This window comes from Diplotaxodon limnothrissa, linkage group LG15, assembly GCF_057381915.1.
Source record: "Diplotaxodon limnothrissa isolate DT_005_m linkage group LG15, D_limnothrissa_male_GT1.1, whole genome shotgun sequence".
Classification (NCBI taxonomy): Eukaryota; Metazoa; Chordata; class Actinopteri; order Cichliformes; family Cichlidae; genus Diplotaxodon; species Diplotaxodon limnothrissa.
The window spans coordinates 9,076,551-9,092,867 of NC_140610.1; the positions used below are offsets into that span (position 1 = coordinate 9,076,551).

General features: G+C 40.2%; 1 protein-coding gene across 3 annotated transcripts in view; it reads left to right on the plus strand.

The window, feature by feature from the left end:
• Positions 1-16,317, plus strand: part of eya4 (EYA transcriptional coactivator and phosphatase 4) — a 50,886-nt gene that overhangs the window by 14,290 nt on the left and 20,279 nt on the right. Inside the window, exons 1-4 of one of the 3 annotated variants that reach the window (XM_085373048.1) lie at positions 4,339-4,739; positions 8,015-8,064; positions 10,746-10,867; positions 15,618-15,701. In XM_085373048.1, the coding sequence (XP_085229174.1) occupies positions 10,750-10,867; positions 15,618-15,701 (202 nt within the window). In that variant the 5' untranslated portion in view covers positions 4,339-4,739; positions 8,015-8,064; positions 10,746-10,749. Of the gene's footprint in view, positions 1-4,338; positions 4,740-8,014; positions 8,065-10,745; positions 10,868-15,617; positions 15,702-16,317 lie in introns of those variants that run through there. The other 2 variants (XM_085373046.1, XM_085373047.1) reach the window with 2 other exon arrangements.

Sequence of the window (16,317 nt, forward strand, 5' to 3'; positions counted from 1 at the left end):
TGAATGTTTTGTGGTCGACACACCAGCCGATGGCGCAGGCAGGGATGGTTGGGTGATCGTGTTGCACAGGTGTATGCGTGCATGCCCGTGTTTGTGCGCGTGTGCAACGACTGTCCCTCTGTGTCCCATTAACTACACAACTAAAGACTACACAGCTACATTCTTTTTCTGATCCTGATGTTTTTTTAGCCTTTTTAAATGCAATTAAATTAAAACTATAGGATTTATTTAATACAGAAAAACATTTAGTGTCCATTTACATTTACAGTTTTCAAGTTTTAGGATTATCATCAGTAACTATTTAGAGCAGTTGTGACTATTTTTTTTTCACCCTTTTTAGAATTTTATCCAAATCATATAATCAGGCATATGAAAAAGAAGAAGAAAAAAGTCCATAATTAAGCTGGTCACCCCTCTGTAATAGATTCCTTGGGTCTGGCTCTTTCAGGTTAAAAGGAGGGTGTTTTTATTTAGTTTTTTTCTCTATTGTTGCTAGCTGCTCACTCACAGCACCACCTGGATCATTGTGTTTTTAACTAAAATGTCCTGTAAGGGCTGTTTTAAAGTAGTGGTACTTTAGTTCTGTAAAAGGACGTGCTAAGGATATAAAGAATGTGAATACTTTTAACACCACTAAGGTTAGCTTACTAAACCTAGCCAAACACTGGCCTTAACTGGGAATTCTGGTGCAATGTTGTGTCTTGAAATGAGGTTTTTGGAGATCTGGAATGTTAATGCTTTTGTCTGGAAAGCATTTTAGTGCAACTTCTGTTGATTTAAATGTGCCATATGAATAAAACACATTTGATCTGACTTGACTTGATCTTCTTGTCTAACTTTAACTGATGAAGTGAATGAGCCTATGCTTAGGCCAGATTTAATAAATCAATTCTAAATTTGTTAGATCAACATCAAAGTGCTCAGAAGTGGATTTTTAAAGTGTGATGATGGAGCTAAAAAAATATAAGTAAATCATGAAAAGCTAGATAAAAAAGGAGCAGGGTCTGTCTTAGTCAGCCCTCCTGTTGGAGGTGAAGAGATAAACTGCTGTTGTTCCACTTGAAGAACACAGTTATTCTCAAGGGCCTCTTCAAATTGAATGAGCCACCTCCAACAGGCCCTTTGAAAACACTCCTAAAGTCAACAAAAACCAAAAGTAAGTGCAGCTATTTGACTGTATTAATATAATGCCCTCTTCCTCTGCTCAGTTCACTGCTCAGATGTGCCCATGCCCCACTCCTGTTTTTTTTTTTTTCTTTTTGTATGTGTGTGTGTGTGTGCAAGTGCATTTCATCAGGCGTGTTTTGGGACGCCTCCCCTGCTCCCTTCTCCACTTGCTGTGAAAATATTTCATCGGGGATGTTTTTGGACGACCCCCCGCCCCCCGATCGGGTCTAGCCTGGCTAATAATAAAGTGCTTGAGTTGTCAAGCGCTTCGGCAACACCCTAATCTGTTCTGACAGCCAGTCCTCCACATTCACTCTCAAACGTCCAGTACACACACACGCGCGAACGCACGTCGGCATCCACATATAACACACTTTCAACAGACATTCGCCACGATCTGTGCACACAGGTCCTCTAGACAGTCTATCAATCACGGAGTTTATTGGGGCCGGGGATAAATGCTTTGGGACGGGGCCGCATGCTGTCACTATGGTGAGCGAGCTAAAGGTGGCTGGAGCACAGTTGGAGACAGTGGCTCTGTTCCAGATTGGTCTCCAGGCCTGTATAGATTTGTTACTGCTCCCTTAGCTATTTTCTATTGCCGTGTACACACACAGCAACATTCAAAATGTTCTGAATGTTGTTGAAGGATCATTCATGCCAATTAAATTCTATTTAGTTATAATCGTATCTAGCCACCATTTGCAACTATTAACAGTCAATTCATTCTTGATTGGTCTATTTAAAGTGGCATCACCAGCATAAAAAGCCTACACATCATGTTTTACATCTCATATTTTCCAGAATTTTAAGTGCTTTGACATTAAAACCCATCCACACACATATTGAAACAGCAAAAAATACAATAACTAAAACTAAAATGTTAATAGTAACTTTAGAAATGTGATGCTTTGTGTGCATAAATCTAAAAGAGTCAAGATCCACTGGTTTCCCCAGCAATATGCAACAATATGAGGTCTAAAATGTAAACAGGAGGAGTTTTGTTGTGCCTAAATTCATTAATTTTTTTCACAAGGCACCTTCATGTAATATAAAGTTAGTGAAGAGCACTGAATTTTCTTCCCCTCTGGGTTAAACAGGACTAAAATTGGGCCACGTCTCTCCAAAATGTGCTGAGGGAGTCAGATGTCAAGAGTTTGCTTCATGAAATATTTTTCTCCTCAAGTGCTTTTGTGTTAAATGTGTTTTTGTTGTTTTTTTTAGGTCCTTTCAGCTTTAAAACTCTGATTTTTTTTTTTCAAATCATGGGGAAAAAAGTAATGATCTCTATTTTTTTTTCCCATTTTAACCATAGCAGTATAAATAGAATAGCATTCGTCTTGTGTTTACTGGGAAATCTCAGAAACATTTATCTCAAAACTATACGCATGATCCTGTGCTGATACAGAAAAGTAAAAAAGCCAGTTTTGTAATGTGGGCGATCTGATCCCAGTATTGGTTCTATGGTGACGTTTAGGTAAAGAAGTGAGTGTCAGAAATTTGCAGTGGCCTAGTTTAGGCGCATGTATGAGTGTGAAATCATTCACTTTTGTTTGCTTAACTCCTAGTGAGTGTGCAAATGTGTGTTTGAGTCTGTCTCCAGGGGTTAAAGTGGGATTTGGCATGTTGGGGAACCCTAAGATTGGTTGTAAAGGCACCGTATGGGTAAAAGAATTACTTGTGAAGCTGTGATCAGCTGACCCAAGCTGCTACCCTGATTTATGGCTCTCTGTGGGTTCTACAAGATATAAGCAAATGTTTCATGAGCCATGGCTGATTTTCCAGTATGATAAACACTGTGAAGCTAATATAAAAGGTAGAATTCAGTGAGTGATTCTAATCAGCATCTTTACCTTAAATATAAACAGATTTTTGTTACCTTTTGATGTAACCTAACACTGATCTTGAATGCCGTGTCTCCTGTGTACCAGTCCAGCAAATAGTGTATCACTGTGAACTTCACCATAATAGCACAAGCCAACCTGTTTAGCCTGCTCTACAATGCTTTGTTGAGCATTCCGTACCTCCTGTCTTCTTTCTTACATTTTTCTCTATTTTGTGACAAACATATTTCTGTTTGTGTACTTGCTGATATTTGTTCAGAGGCTCACAAAGATGCATCTTAATTTATCTCCCAAGTAAAGACAAAAAAGTTACTGCTTATAGCTCCATTCAGTGCCTCTAGCTAGTTGAGAAGCAGTTTATATCTACACCTTGAACGCATCACACGGATGAGAGGAAAGGATGTGTGGAGGGTTTAAGTGGGCTGTGGGATGTCTTTATTTTCTTGTTACTGAGCAAGTATCTCCATGAAGCATTAACTCGTTTGACGGTAACACGTCTTAAGATGCCTTTTTGGAGTTAATTGCTCGTTAGTTGACAGCGCCGGAACGCCGGTCCAGATCATTCCGAGCCCACTTTGACCCCTGTTGTTGTGAAAGGGTGCCATCTTCAGACTGAGGAAACTGGCCGCTTGTGTGTCTGTGTGTGAGTGTGATTTGATATTACACTCAGCCCATTGCGCTAGCTCTGTTAGACTTCACATATGAGACAGATGTGCAGCCGTGTGTTTCCAGTTAACACAGATTGAAAGTATGTGTGTGCGCGTATGCTCAGGTGCACATGTGAGTCAGTGGGTGAGATGGGGGAGGGTGTGTGGGGGTAGTGGTGTGTGTGTGTGTATGTGTGTGGGGGGGGGGTCTCCTGCATGGTGTGAAGTTTATGGTCTGGCCTGTACTTTCTACTGCACAGCAAGATATTGACACTGCGTCCACACCATTTCAGCTTCATGGAAGTAATCACGGCAGAGCTGCCATCAGCAGGATTTATATACGTGGATGTCTTTGATTTTAGGAAACATCCTAAAAACGTGTGTACAGCTCAGATGTTTCCTAACTTAGTTACTTCTGTTTTTCATTTAAATTCTCTTCCTTTTATGTTTTCATTCACAATCGAGTTAGGGAATTAAGTTTAACGGTGCCTATGTTAGGATTGGACCCACACATAAAAAAAAATGACATCTGTTACATTTAAAAAGTTCTTTGGGTTTAAACGTAAGCTTGAGTGAGCCTGTAATGAGTGACAGCTGAGAGAGGGAGAGGGAGGGAGAGAGGAGGAGGAGGAGGAGGAGGAAGAGGAGAAGAGAAAAAGAGGGGGTGGAGGCAAAGGAGGAGGGAAATGGGACGAGTGAAATGTTCCCCATTACTGGAGTCGAGAAGACAGAAGCTGAGCATGGATTGACCTTAGAGACAGAGAGGAAGAGAAAACGCTTGGTTTTTGTGCGGTCGTCATTTTCTAGCCCCTAGATATTTCTTCTGAGTGAAAGGGAGCGTCACAAAAGGAAGCAGGAAAAAAGTCGTCATTTGCTCCCTTAAAGCAGAAACTAGATAAACGTAACACCTGGAGTGCAAAGTGAGGAGAGGCAGGTAGACAGAGACGAGCGCTCAGTGTGTTTTCCGATAGTGTGTGAGAGACCAGCGAGCCTGCCTGTGAAGGGGAAGCTGGTGGATCGTACAGCTCTGTAATGCTTTGTGGAAGTAAAGGACTGCTAACGGACCCGATTACACCCTGAGGTAAGAAAAGGATCTCTCGGTCTGTATGGACGTGAGTGTGTTTCACGCTCAGAGTAATGCTAGTTATTTTTATTCAAGCAACTGAGATATTTTCTATATTCTTACATAGTTTGCTCATTTGTGAACAAATGTAAGTTGGACATCATTTGACACAGCACTCAGAGAATTTTTAAATGTATGGTGACAGCAGTGTTACTGGATTAACATTTGTTTTACTTAAATAAGACACGCTTTTACCGTAATTCTGTGTAAATACATTTTTCTTTGTGCTTTTAATACAAGGCGTGTTTTATTCTTCATAGTACTGTTTTCACATATACTGAAAAATATTCCACTTGTTTTTTTAAATGTTAATGTAGAAAATATAACCTCATCTGTATTTTCCAGTTTTTAAAAAAGTTAAAAAAAAAATTACAATTTTGATCAAAGTAGGATAGCGACAGAAATTGACAAAAAAAAACTTTTTTTAAAAAATTGTGAACCATAAAATCTTATTTGTAGACAAATTTAGAAATTGTGTTTTTTTAAAACCATCAAATATTAAGTGTGTGTGTAACTCACTCATTGCTGATGTGCTGGATTATGTGTTGTTCTTCATTCTCCATCCCTGTTTTGTCTTCCTGCACTGAACTTCCATAATGTATCAAAGAAAATAACAAAAAACTCGTTCAAGCACCATTTTTATGAACACTTTTGGATTCTGTAGTGAACTTTTCTTTTTAGAAGAACAAGCAAGAGAAGGAAACACAACTCTGACTAGACCAAGGGCAGCTTCTGCTTATTTCTGACTCTCACATACGCGTTAATGCTTCTTAAGGCCAAAGAAGGCCTCACGTTATTATTACATCCATTAGATTGAACAAACATCATTAGTTACACAAACACAGCAGTGTATAATTCCCTTTAATAAATCATTGTTATTAGTTCTAATTACCTGTAGCACTTGTATTTTTCCCGTAGGGAGTGCTCGGGCTGCCTAGGTAGTGTTCTAGACCGGTCACCTGGCCAACCAGGTCAAAGGTCACCTATTTAAATGGCTCAGGTGACACAATTGGGGTCTTCGAGCATAGTGGCCACCAAAGAGTGGACTCAGAGGTGTGTCGTTTCAGTATTAGAAATGAAAATTGGTGCATTGTACTACAAAATAAAGGAAGAATAGCATAGACTATCTAAATGCGGGGCTTAGTCATCATTTATTTGCAGCTTTTTTTAATGTGCTGCAAGTTGACATCAATAATGTAGTTTAATAATATAGTCGATGAAAATGGCTAAAGTCTGTATTGATCAAAGCCAAAACAAGTGGAACAAATGAAAGCTGGATGAAACAGGAAAAATAATGCTTTTGATTGTTTTATTATGTTAAAAAGAAATTGTGATGTGATTAGATCAGTAAGAGAGTTGAGTAAAATCAATATGTGGAATCTGTTTAAATGTGAAACTAGTTGTCCTCGATCCGACTGAAAAAGATAAAAGTGGCGAGATGTTAAGAGAGGTGAGAGCCTCTAGACCGCGGTTGACGCGGAGGGAAAGCGTGCGCGGGGATAAAGCACGACGATAAAAGCTTTTCAGGATCAAAGCCCGCGTGTGATTTCACAGATCATGCCGGGACAGAAACAGTCCGGCTTGTGTATTTTCAAGTGTGTGTGTGTGTATACGCACGAGAGCTGTGTGTACACCTGCGTGCTGTATGTAGCCCTATGTGTACGTTACATGTGCATTGCAGTTTCTCACGGCCATGACGCTGATGTCGTGAGTGACAGCCTTGTTAAATTTCACTAAAGCATGAAACGTGACATGAAAGTGGTGTGTGTGTGTGTGTGTGTGTGTGTGTGTGTGTGTGTGTGCGTGTGTAAAGTGATCCATACTAGGGCACCGGCTAACCTTTGAACCCCGTCTTAAACAGCTAAGTGCTGCTTCTTATTCACTCACAGCAGGACCCTCTAATCAGAACCATAACAGCACAGTGTGTTCTCCACACACACACACACACACACACACACACACACACACACACACACACACACACACACACACACATAAATATTAAAATGTCTACATACCTGCAGTTCAGAGTCTGCTTAGCCATGCACTTTCTCTGTATACTTACCTGTGATTGCGATAATGTGCAAATGACTGCTTGAATTTGGTGTGGGTGTGCGTCTGTATGCGAATTTCCATGTACGGGTGTGTGTCTTTGGCACCCCACACGTGCCCTACACCTCAGCAGTGTGTTGACACAGTGATTATAGGGCAGCTGGTACACATTGGCCCTGGCTCCGCCCTGCATTTACTGTTCTAATTAGTTCCTGTTGCAAATAAGACAGAGGAATTTTAATAGAGAACCACTGGTCTGCAGTCTAGCTGCACATACCCTCACACACAGCAACAGCCTGCGTGTGAGCACAAGGAGAAAGTTTGCGGCTGAAGAGTGTTTTCTTGATTCTTTTTTCTTCCCTACATCAGTGAAGAAGTAAAAAGTTCCAGCACACTAACTGACATGGCCAAATGTCCCCCCACCCACACAAAAAAAGTTAAGGCTTGTTTTAGTGTCTGTGGTGACCTGTTTAACGGCGAAGACTAAACCCCGTGCTTTGACCTAACATGACCCCGCCGTGACCTTTCAACTCTTTAAGGGTTGAAAATGAGGCTTGAGCGTGAGCTGGAGTGGGGTCACGGGTGAACAAGGGAAAATTAATATCTGTCACTTAGATGCCAGTTAGTACTTCTGTCACAGTGGCGGCTACAGCTACTGACACCACATCCTGATTTATTTCTTTTTAAACATTTAACATTTGAAAATGAGAACATTTGTAAGTCACATTTGATGTGATGTAATTTCCCGTTGAGGTAACTGATGATGCGATTTGGGTTTTTAATGCCTACTTGGCAGAATTTCTCTGTATTTGGTGTTGTTCAAAATGTGATGATTCTAGTATATGAAAAAAAGATCTGTGTTCAGCTGCTCACGTATTAACATGGTCGGTAGTGGCACATGTTGGAATTGACAGATTTTTAAGCGGGATGCCCTTCCCAAACGCAAGCCCGAAAGGATTTGTGTCTCCCCCCAGGATCGAACTGGCAAACCTTAATTTGTTAGTTAAATGTGTTAGCCACTTCGGTGTTAATACTAATATAATCTGTCCTGTTTACAAACTGATTTATGAGGTTTGTTTATGACACACTAAATGCGTTTTCTCATGAACTGTATGTGTGTGTGTGTGTGTGTGTGTGTGTGTGTGTTTAATAACATTTCCTTTCCTCTGTTGTCTTGGCAGGTAAAGAAATCACACACTGAATCTCATGTTCCAGACCCTTCAGACGTCAGGTACGCTCATGTGTCTGTTTGCATAATGTGAGATACAGAATGTGCTTTTTCAGAACTCTGTGTGTGTGTGTGTGTGTGTGTGTGTGTGTGTGTGTGTGTGTGTGTGTGTCCGTCCTAGTTCATTAGTCATGGTGCAGAGAGGTGAGGTTTCACTGCAGTTGCAAGCAGTGATGAGGTCATCAACACTTCCCCAAGACCTCTGTGTCCTAAAACTGCACACACACACACACACACACACACACACACACACACACACACACACACACACACACACACACACACAAAGAGGAAAAGATGTACTGATTTGATCAAACAGACAATAAAAAGGGAATGTGCTTTACACACAGTCAGTACATCAATTAGTCAAATTAGGAAATCAACTACATGCACTAAAATGCTACACCTTTGAATCTTTGAATTCAGGAAAATCAAGCACCCTTAGTGCAGTCTGTCTGTCTCTGTACTACGATGCCCCCTCCAGTTTGTGGAATTCCTCCCCTCTTGGGAATTCTACGATCAGCTGAAAGCTTTAGGCATTAACATCAGCACAAAAACTGTGCGCTGGGAGCTTCATCGAGAGTCAAAAAATTTTACAGTGTCAAAAGACTGCTGTAGCATGCTGCGTCTAGTTAGCTGTTGATAGCCTGAAGTGCTGGCAAATGTAGACAGTTTTGTTTTTGTTTTTTTAATTATCCACTTTAACTACTTATCCTAGTCTGAAATAGCTTAAATTGCAGAAACAGAGTAGCTGCAACCTGACAATTTGGAGATTTGACTTACTGCATGCCAGGATCCTGTAGCTTTGCCATTCTTCTCTTACTACCTGTTTTCCCCTTTTGTCCCCCTTTGGTAGCTTATTGATGAAGCAGTTTATACTTCTTAACAGCTGCATTGCAGCTCCTAACTATTTTTCTTTTTCTTCTTCTTCTTTTTTTTGCCTTCAGAAGGAATTGACAAGAAGGCACTTTCTTGCATAAAAAAATCCTCTGAAATGGGCTTCTGTTTATATACTGCAACTTATTCAGTTAAGAGGGGGGAAAGGAGTGGATAAATCAAAAACAACCAGCTACAGGCCTAAATCTGCTAATTTAACAAAACGCGCCGTGCATCTCGGTAATATAGAGCATATTTTTTCAATGACCGAGCCATGATGTGAAAACCAGAGAAGAGTTTATGAAACACCACAACTCTTGCCATCGCCTCCCGAGAGGAGTGAAACAGAGGGAAAAGAGGAAAAAACAAGAAGGGGAGACAGAATCATTTCCTGCTGTTGAAAGACAAAAGAAAAGGATGGATGAAGGGGTTTAAGCACATGATGGAGAGAAAAAAAAATGCGGGTTGGGGGTGGGAAACGAAGTGGTGGCGGCAACATAATCTGTGAAAGTTCTTAACTTTTCCCTTGTGTAGCAGATACACTTAAGGCCTTTGTTTGAAGGTAGGACTTGGCTCGTTTATTTTGTCCGCCGTAAACTGTCGTTGACGTCCATGCAATGAACGGGAGAACAAAATGAGTGTTTAGCCGTAAATAAGGAAACAAAAAGAAGAGTTGACCGAAATGGAGAGAGCTGATTTAGAGTGTTTATCTTTCACGCATTCTCCATTTTGCACCGTTTAGCAGGGTCTTTCTCGTTTGCTGAAAGCTATATGTTTATACCCGTCAGTCCGACTGTGGGTTGCAGTCATGTGTGGAGATACTATCTGCCCATAGCATTGAGATGGCCTTCTGCCAGACCGCCACACAGATGCACACGCTCTCTTTTCGTACACACACACACGTGCGCGCATAAACACACACCGAGCAGCAGCGGCCCGCATTTGTTTTATTCTTCTTCCATCTCTGTCATTTCTGGCTTTGATGTCTCACACAAGAGCACAAGTGTGACCAACCTGCGGGCTGCATGAGTCAGTGCTCAGAAATATGCACACACACACATTCGTAAGAAGTATTGTCCACACACAGACCGATTCAACATGAAACTATAGTCTTGGTCCGAATGTACTGAAATCTGGGTTTGTGGTAACAGTGGTGAAAAGTCTGAATAAAGTATTTAATATACATTTGCTTGAAATCTAGAACTATAAAAATGTATTAATAGGATTTTTACCTCTTAGTTAGGGGTTATAGAGCCTATAGAGAGAGCAGTTGTTGCCACAATAAACTGTAATACACAAAAGGCAGACTTTTATTCCACTATGTGCATCTGCACTCTGTTCATGTCTTACTTACTTCCACTTCCAGTCATCCGCGCACACACGCAGACACACTCTCACTTTACCATTACCACCTTGTGTGCTGGTTCGTCCCAGTCATGCATGTGGAACACATTGTAAAACTAAAGCACGCTGGCAGGCTGTGGGTTTGTATTGGAGCCCAGAATTTATATACACACACACACACACACACATACCGCCACACCATAAAAGAGCCAGCAGGCCCACATACAAGGTGTAGCCCCTCTGAACACATGCTCATGTAAGCTAACTGGTGCTGAGAAGTATGAAGTTTATGACTGTGAGGATCTACAGTACAGTGGGATCTTAACATAATGTATGGTCGATGTAAATTCCCACCTGTGAGAACATATTGGCATTGATCTGCTATTCATTAAATAGCACATACAGCACATAACAGTAGAAGAGAGTTTACCTCTTTTTCCTTGCCATCTTCTCTCCCCAAATAGGTCTATGGAAATGCAGGACCTAGCCAGTCCTCATAACCGAGTGGGAGGTGGAGATTCGACAGGCTCCAAGCTGGACAAGAACAACCTTGGCAGCCCGTCTATCACCACCAATGGAACAGGAGGTGAGAAGATGGGATTTTTAGGAGGTTTTCTTAGGGGCTCCAGTATTTTGTACTCAGCTGTGTATCTGAAACTCAAAGAAAAAAATGTGTTCGACTGCTTAATAAATCTGCACACATTCCCAGAGGAAGTCAATATGATGGCAAATGCATAGATTTAGTTGTTTTCTGAGAAAAAGTGGGCTTATGGGTTCATGGCAACCCCAATGCTACTCCACCATCCCCACATTACTTTCAAGTAGCTGATCAGCTCCCTCCCACTCTAAGATGCCAGTTTAAGTAAAGCACAAAAAAAGAACTAAGAATTTTAAAAATTAAGTTTTATTTTTCCAAAATAAAGGTTGACGTTAAATTATATGAATCTTTCTTTGTTTGCAATCTTCTTCCATGAAAAAGGACATTCGATATGCTGCTGCAATAGATCTTTGCATTATTGACTGCCCACTGTGTCACAAAACCACTGTCTGACTATGGCCAACTGTAGTCAAAGGCATGACCTAATATCCCTGTGTGGATGCTTTTCCCACATCGTCATATTAATGTTGGTCCAGAATGAGTGTTACAGCTGACCAATAATGTTGTGATGTCATAGCTTTGTAATGTTGGGGTGGGGGGGCTTTTGTTAGTATAAAATTCTCTTCTGGAACAAATGCTAAGCATTTCAAGCATTTTCTTAATTCATTTATACAATATGATAAATATTGTTTGGGTTACATTTAGATTTAAATTTAGGTTACCAATGTTGCTTTGCTACAAGTGATAGTTTCTTTATAGCATTAGCTAACCTCTTGGCTAATGCTAACTGATTGCTCAGACAACATCATCCGTCAGATGCAATGTTTATCCAGGAACAACACCAACATGGGGTATGTCAGATACATAAATATCAAATATACTATATAAGAAATAAATAAATAAAACCTATATGTTTCCCTTTTGAACTAAACAAACAAGATTTGTTCATTTTTAAGCTTAAAAAGGTGCTGGTAAGCCAGATTGGTTACATTTGGACAGGAAAAAGCCAACAGTTTCATGTGTTTCAAGGCTAACTAATCTGACCCTCTTAGTCCTTTCTAACTCTAAGCTAGAAAACAAATTTGCCAGTATGTACGTTTACTTGAAATGCTGCATAAAGGTCCATGATGTATTAAAGTTAAAGGGTGAATTATTTCTTTGAAGAAAGGAGAGAGCCATTGATGCAGGAACAGTGAATTTACTGATTTCTATTTTTTTTTACGTTGTATAAAATGTAGTTGAAAGTCTAAACTCCTCCATTCAGAATACTCATTGTCTTTTATTCCTTTTTTTAATATAATCTTAATGCCAAAGGAGGTCCAATGCACATGTTGAAAGTCACTTAAGGCAAGAGCATTTGATGAGAAAAATGTAATGCAATGAAATTTATTGCAAAATCATCAGTCAGAAATCCTTTCAGCATGTAGAGATAAATACTTTTTGAGGAATTTATGGAGATGGAAGGACACACGCACATACAAATGCATGCATACACACTTCCAAGCTGGCATGAGTTCTTGAATAAACCACCGGAGAATGTGTGTAAACACACGGCGAAGCACTTCTGCACTCCTCCGCTAACGGCTTGGCAAAGTGTCTGTATGTGTGTGTTGGAGAGCAAGCTCAAAATCCCACTGGAAACTATTTCCTCTACAAGAGCATTAAAGCATCACTGCTCTCTTATATGTCAACACCAGTGAGCCCGCTCCTCTCTTTTTCTTCTTTTTCTTTACTCTGAGTCTGTATGCGTTTCTCCTTCTTTCTATTAATCTTTTTTTTCTCCTCTCACCCTTGATCTTCCCACTTTCTCATGCTCTGTCCTCTGGAACCATTTCTGTCAGGACAGTTTGATGATATAGCCCTGGACATGGTACTTTTGTTGAGGGCCATCGTTTGATCTATTGCTGATTTACCAGGCGGTGGAAACCACTTCTAATAATAATAATAATGTCATGGAAAAAGTGAGATGCTGTATTTTAGTCATTTTGATGTGTTAACATACTCGCAGTCACACATGCTCAGTGTGGGCTAACAGCACACCGAGACTGTATTAGAGCACATTAAATCATTTTTGATGAGCTCACAGTTAATGATTTAAGCAGACAGAGCTCAGGCTTCACAGAGAGCCAAAACAATCTACATACTCAACATTCCCCTCACCTGACATCAGCGAACGCTCAGGCCCAAAGGCCATCTCCATAGCAATTCATTTGTCTTCATTACAGCTTGTCCAGTGGATTGTATTGTTCCCTTAGGGGATTAATGAAGTTGTCCTGAACTCAATTGAGTTTTCAGATGGTTGCTAGTGATGGGCGTTTGAGAAAAGAAGCCCCTGAAACACATTATGTAGAATGATAAACTGATTAACAGGTGTCCTCTTCTTTTAAAAAGCGCAATCATGTGATGATAGATGAGCTGCTAATTAGAAGAATAGCTCGAGACTTTAGCAAGAACATATTTGTAGAGACAGAAATATCAGGAGATTAATCTAATAGCTGTTTGTTAAAGCAGATACAGTTGTCATGTATTATAATAAAATAGCTCTGTCTTAAAAGTCGCATATCCTTCTACTTTGACATATTAATGTTAGTCTCACATGTCCCCAGAATGTATATGTATTTATATTTCTCACTCTAACTCAAGCTATCTAAATGTGCCTTTTTGTGGATGAATCAGGGATTAAATGTGTTTAACCAAAATTCAGTTCAGTTTCATTAGCTACAACCAGTCCTGGCTACTACCAGACCTGTTGAATCAAGAACTTATTGAAACAGAATCTGTATGACAAAGTGAAATAGGCTTATAGACCTCAAAAAGTCCCAGATCATGCCACCATCTATAGAAATGTAAGACCTGTTTAGAATCGGTTAAAGTCACTGGTTGGAAACTGCCATTTCTAAGGCATTGGGACTGCATGGTGAGAGCTATTTTCCACAAATGGAGAAAAAGTGGAACCATGGTGAACCTTCTCCGGAGCGGTCAAGCTACCAAAATTACTCCAAGAGCACATCGACAATTCATTCAGGAGGTCACAAAAGAACTGAGAATAACATCTAAAGAACTAAAAGGCCATACGTTCCTTCAGTTATGGTCAGTGTTCATGATTCAACAATAACAAAGACTGGGCAAAAATGGCACCCTTTGGAGAGTTCCAAGGAGAAAACCGCTGATGACCAAAAAGAACACAAAGATTCACATTTGCCAAAAAACTTGATGATGCCCAAGACTTCTGGGAAAATATTCTCTGGACTGATGAGACAACACTTGAACTTTTGGGAAGATCTGAGTTCTGTTTTATCTGGCATAAAACTAACACAGTATTTCATAAAAATACAAAACCAATATTCAAACATGGTGGTGGTAGTGGGATGGTTTGTGGCTGCTTTGCTGTTTCAGGACCTGGACGACTTGCCATAACTGATGGAACCATAAATTCTGCTCTCTACCAGAAAATTCTGGAGAATGAGGAGAATGTCCGGCCATCAGTTCATGCCCTGATATTCAAGCAGGACAATAATTTGAAACACCAGCATTCCACCTCTGAATGGCTCAGAGAAAAAAGGTTTTGGAGTGGCCTAGTTATAGTCTGGATTTCTGATTGAGATTCTTTGGCATGACAGGACGATCATGCTTAAAAACCCTTTAATGTTGTTGAATTGAAACTATTCTGCAAAGAAGAGTGGGCCAAAATTCCTCCGAAGTGACATGAAGACTCACTACATGGGTTGCTGTGTGACTTTGTGTGACCAATTGAGGCAGCATCAGTTCTTTCTTCTGAAACATGCTCAGTTTCAGAAAGTTTTTTATTGGATCTTTGATATCATAAAGAAGGGATATCCTTAATATGGTCATCACAGCCTTCTGGTTATGGATGTGAGCACAGGAGCCCAATCCATCCGTTCTCTTCAGTTTATCCAATTCAGGGTTGCTGGTGGGCTGGAGCCTATCTCAGCTGTCTTAGGGTGAGAGGCAGGGTACACCCCGGACAGGTCATCAGTCTGTCGCGGGGGAAAGCACATAGAGACAGACAACCATTTGCACCACATTGACTCACCCAGCTATTTTTCTTTTCTCTTTTTCCCTAAGGGGCAGCCAATTACAAGAATGTTTGCATAAATGGGGTGACTTAAAGGGAAAATTATTCAGACAGAGAATGATTTGAAGGGCTTACCAAAATCCAGTGTGAGATACATAAGGGTTATTTTGACCTACACCCAAATGGATATATTACCTTTGATTTAAGACTCAAACTAGACTTAACAGGTGGGAAAATTACGTCTGGCTTTGTCCAAGGGTAACAAAATCCACCTACCAGCACCTCTAGAGTTCTGAAATCAGTTTGTTTTAATCTGTACAAAAAATCAGCAGGTTGGGGGTTATATATGCCTTTACTGACATCTTGTTTCTAAGCTTTTGGAGCGCTGGGAAGCAGCTGTTCTACCAGTTTTATAAGCTAACCATTTCCTTACTCTAGCTTCATATTTAGCATAGAGACAAAATTGTTACTGACCGTCTTAATAACTTGGCAAGAAAACATGAAAGCAAGACGATGGGGAAAAAAACACAAGTCTTTAAATATTCCCACAATATAACTATTTCGGGAATGTTTGTTTTTCTTTTATATTCAACGCAAATGTCTACGAAAAGATCAGTACCATGTGACCCCGTATACCTTTGACCTGCATCTGGTTTTCAGTGGGTCGTATCCTCATCACCTTCCCACCTTGCACCCCTATAGGTGAAAGCATGACCGTTCTTAACACGGCTGATTGGCTGTTGGGCTGCAGCAGCCCATCCCCTGCCACAGGCTCCAAGGAATATGGTACAGAGGTGCATGTGTGTGAATCCCAGAGCAAAGATTTTACAGCAATACAGCAAAAGCATAGCCGTTGAACTTTCTTTAGTTTTAGCTAGCCACGGTTGTTGACTTGTTGTTAATTGTGTTTTTTTTATTTTGGGTTTTGTTTGTTGGTTCTTGCCAGAGTTGCTCTGACTGATTTTTGGTTTGCTGTGAATTTTTTCTCTGCTTTCTGAATCTTCATTGTTTTTCTGCATCCCAGTTTATTACTGTGTGTGAAGTTTCTTTCTCTCTTTTTTATTTTTTTATTTTTATAGTATATTTACAGGGTTCCTACCAAAGACCCTCTGAAAAGAGGGGAATTTGATAAATTTGCAGGGGGAGGGCAATAAATCGCAAACATTTGCTAAGGATCACTTTGCATTAATTCATTTTTGAATGTGTTACTTACATTTTATAGTTTTCAAAGTCATCCATATCTTAAAAATAGCATCAGAAAACAATGACGAAGTAAAAAGCTTCAAGCATAGTGGTTATAGAGAGCCATTTAAAGACTGTGAAATTAAATAGTGCTTGCAATGGGAACCCTGCACGCAGCATTAAGTTGACATGCTGGAATTGCATGGACGTTTTCTGCTCT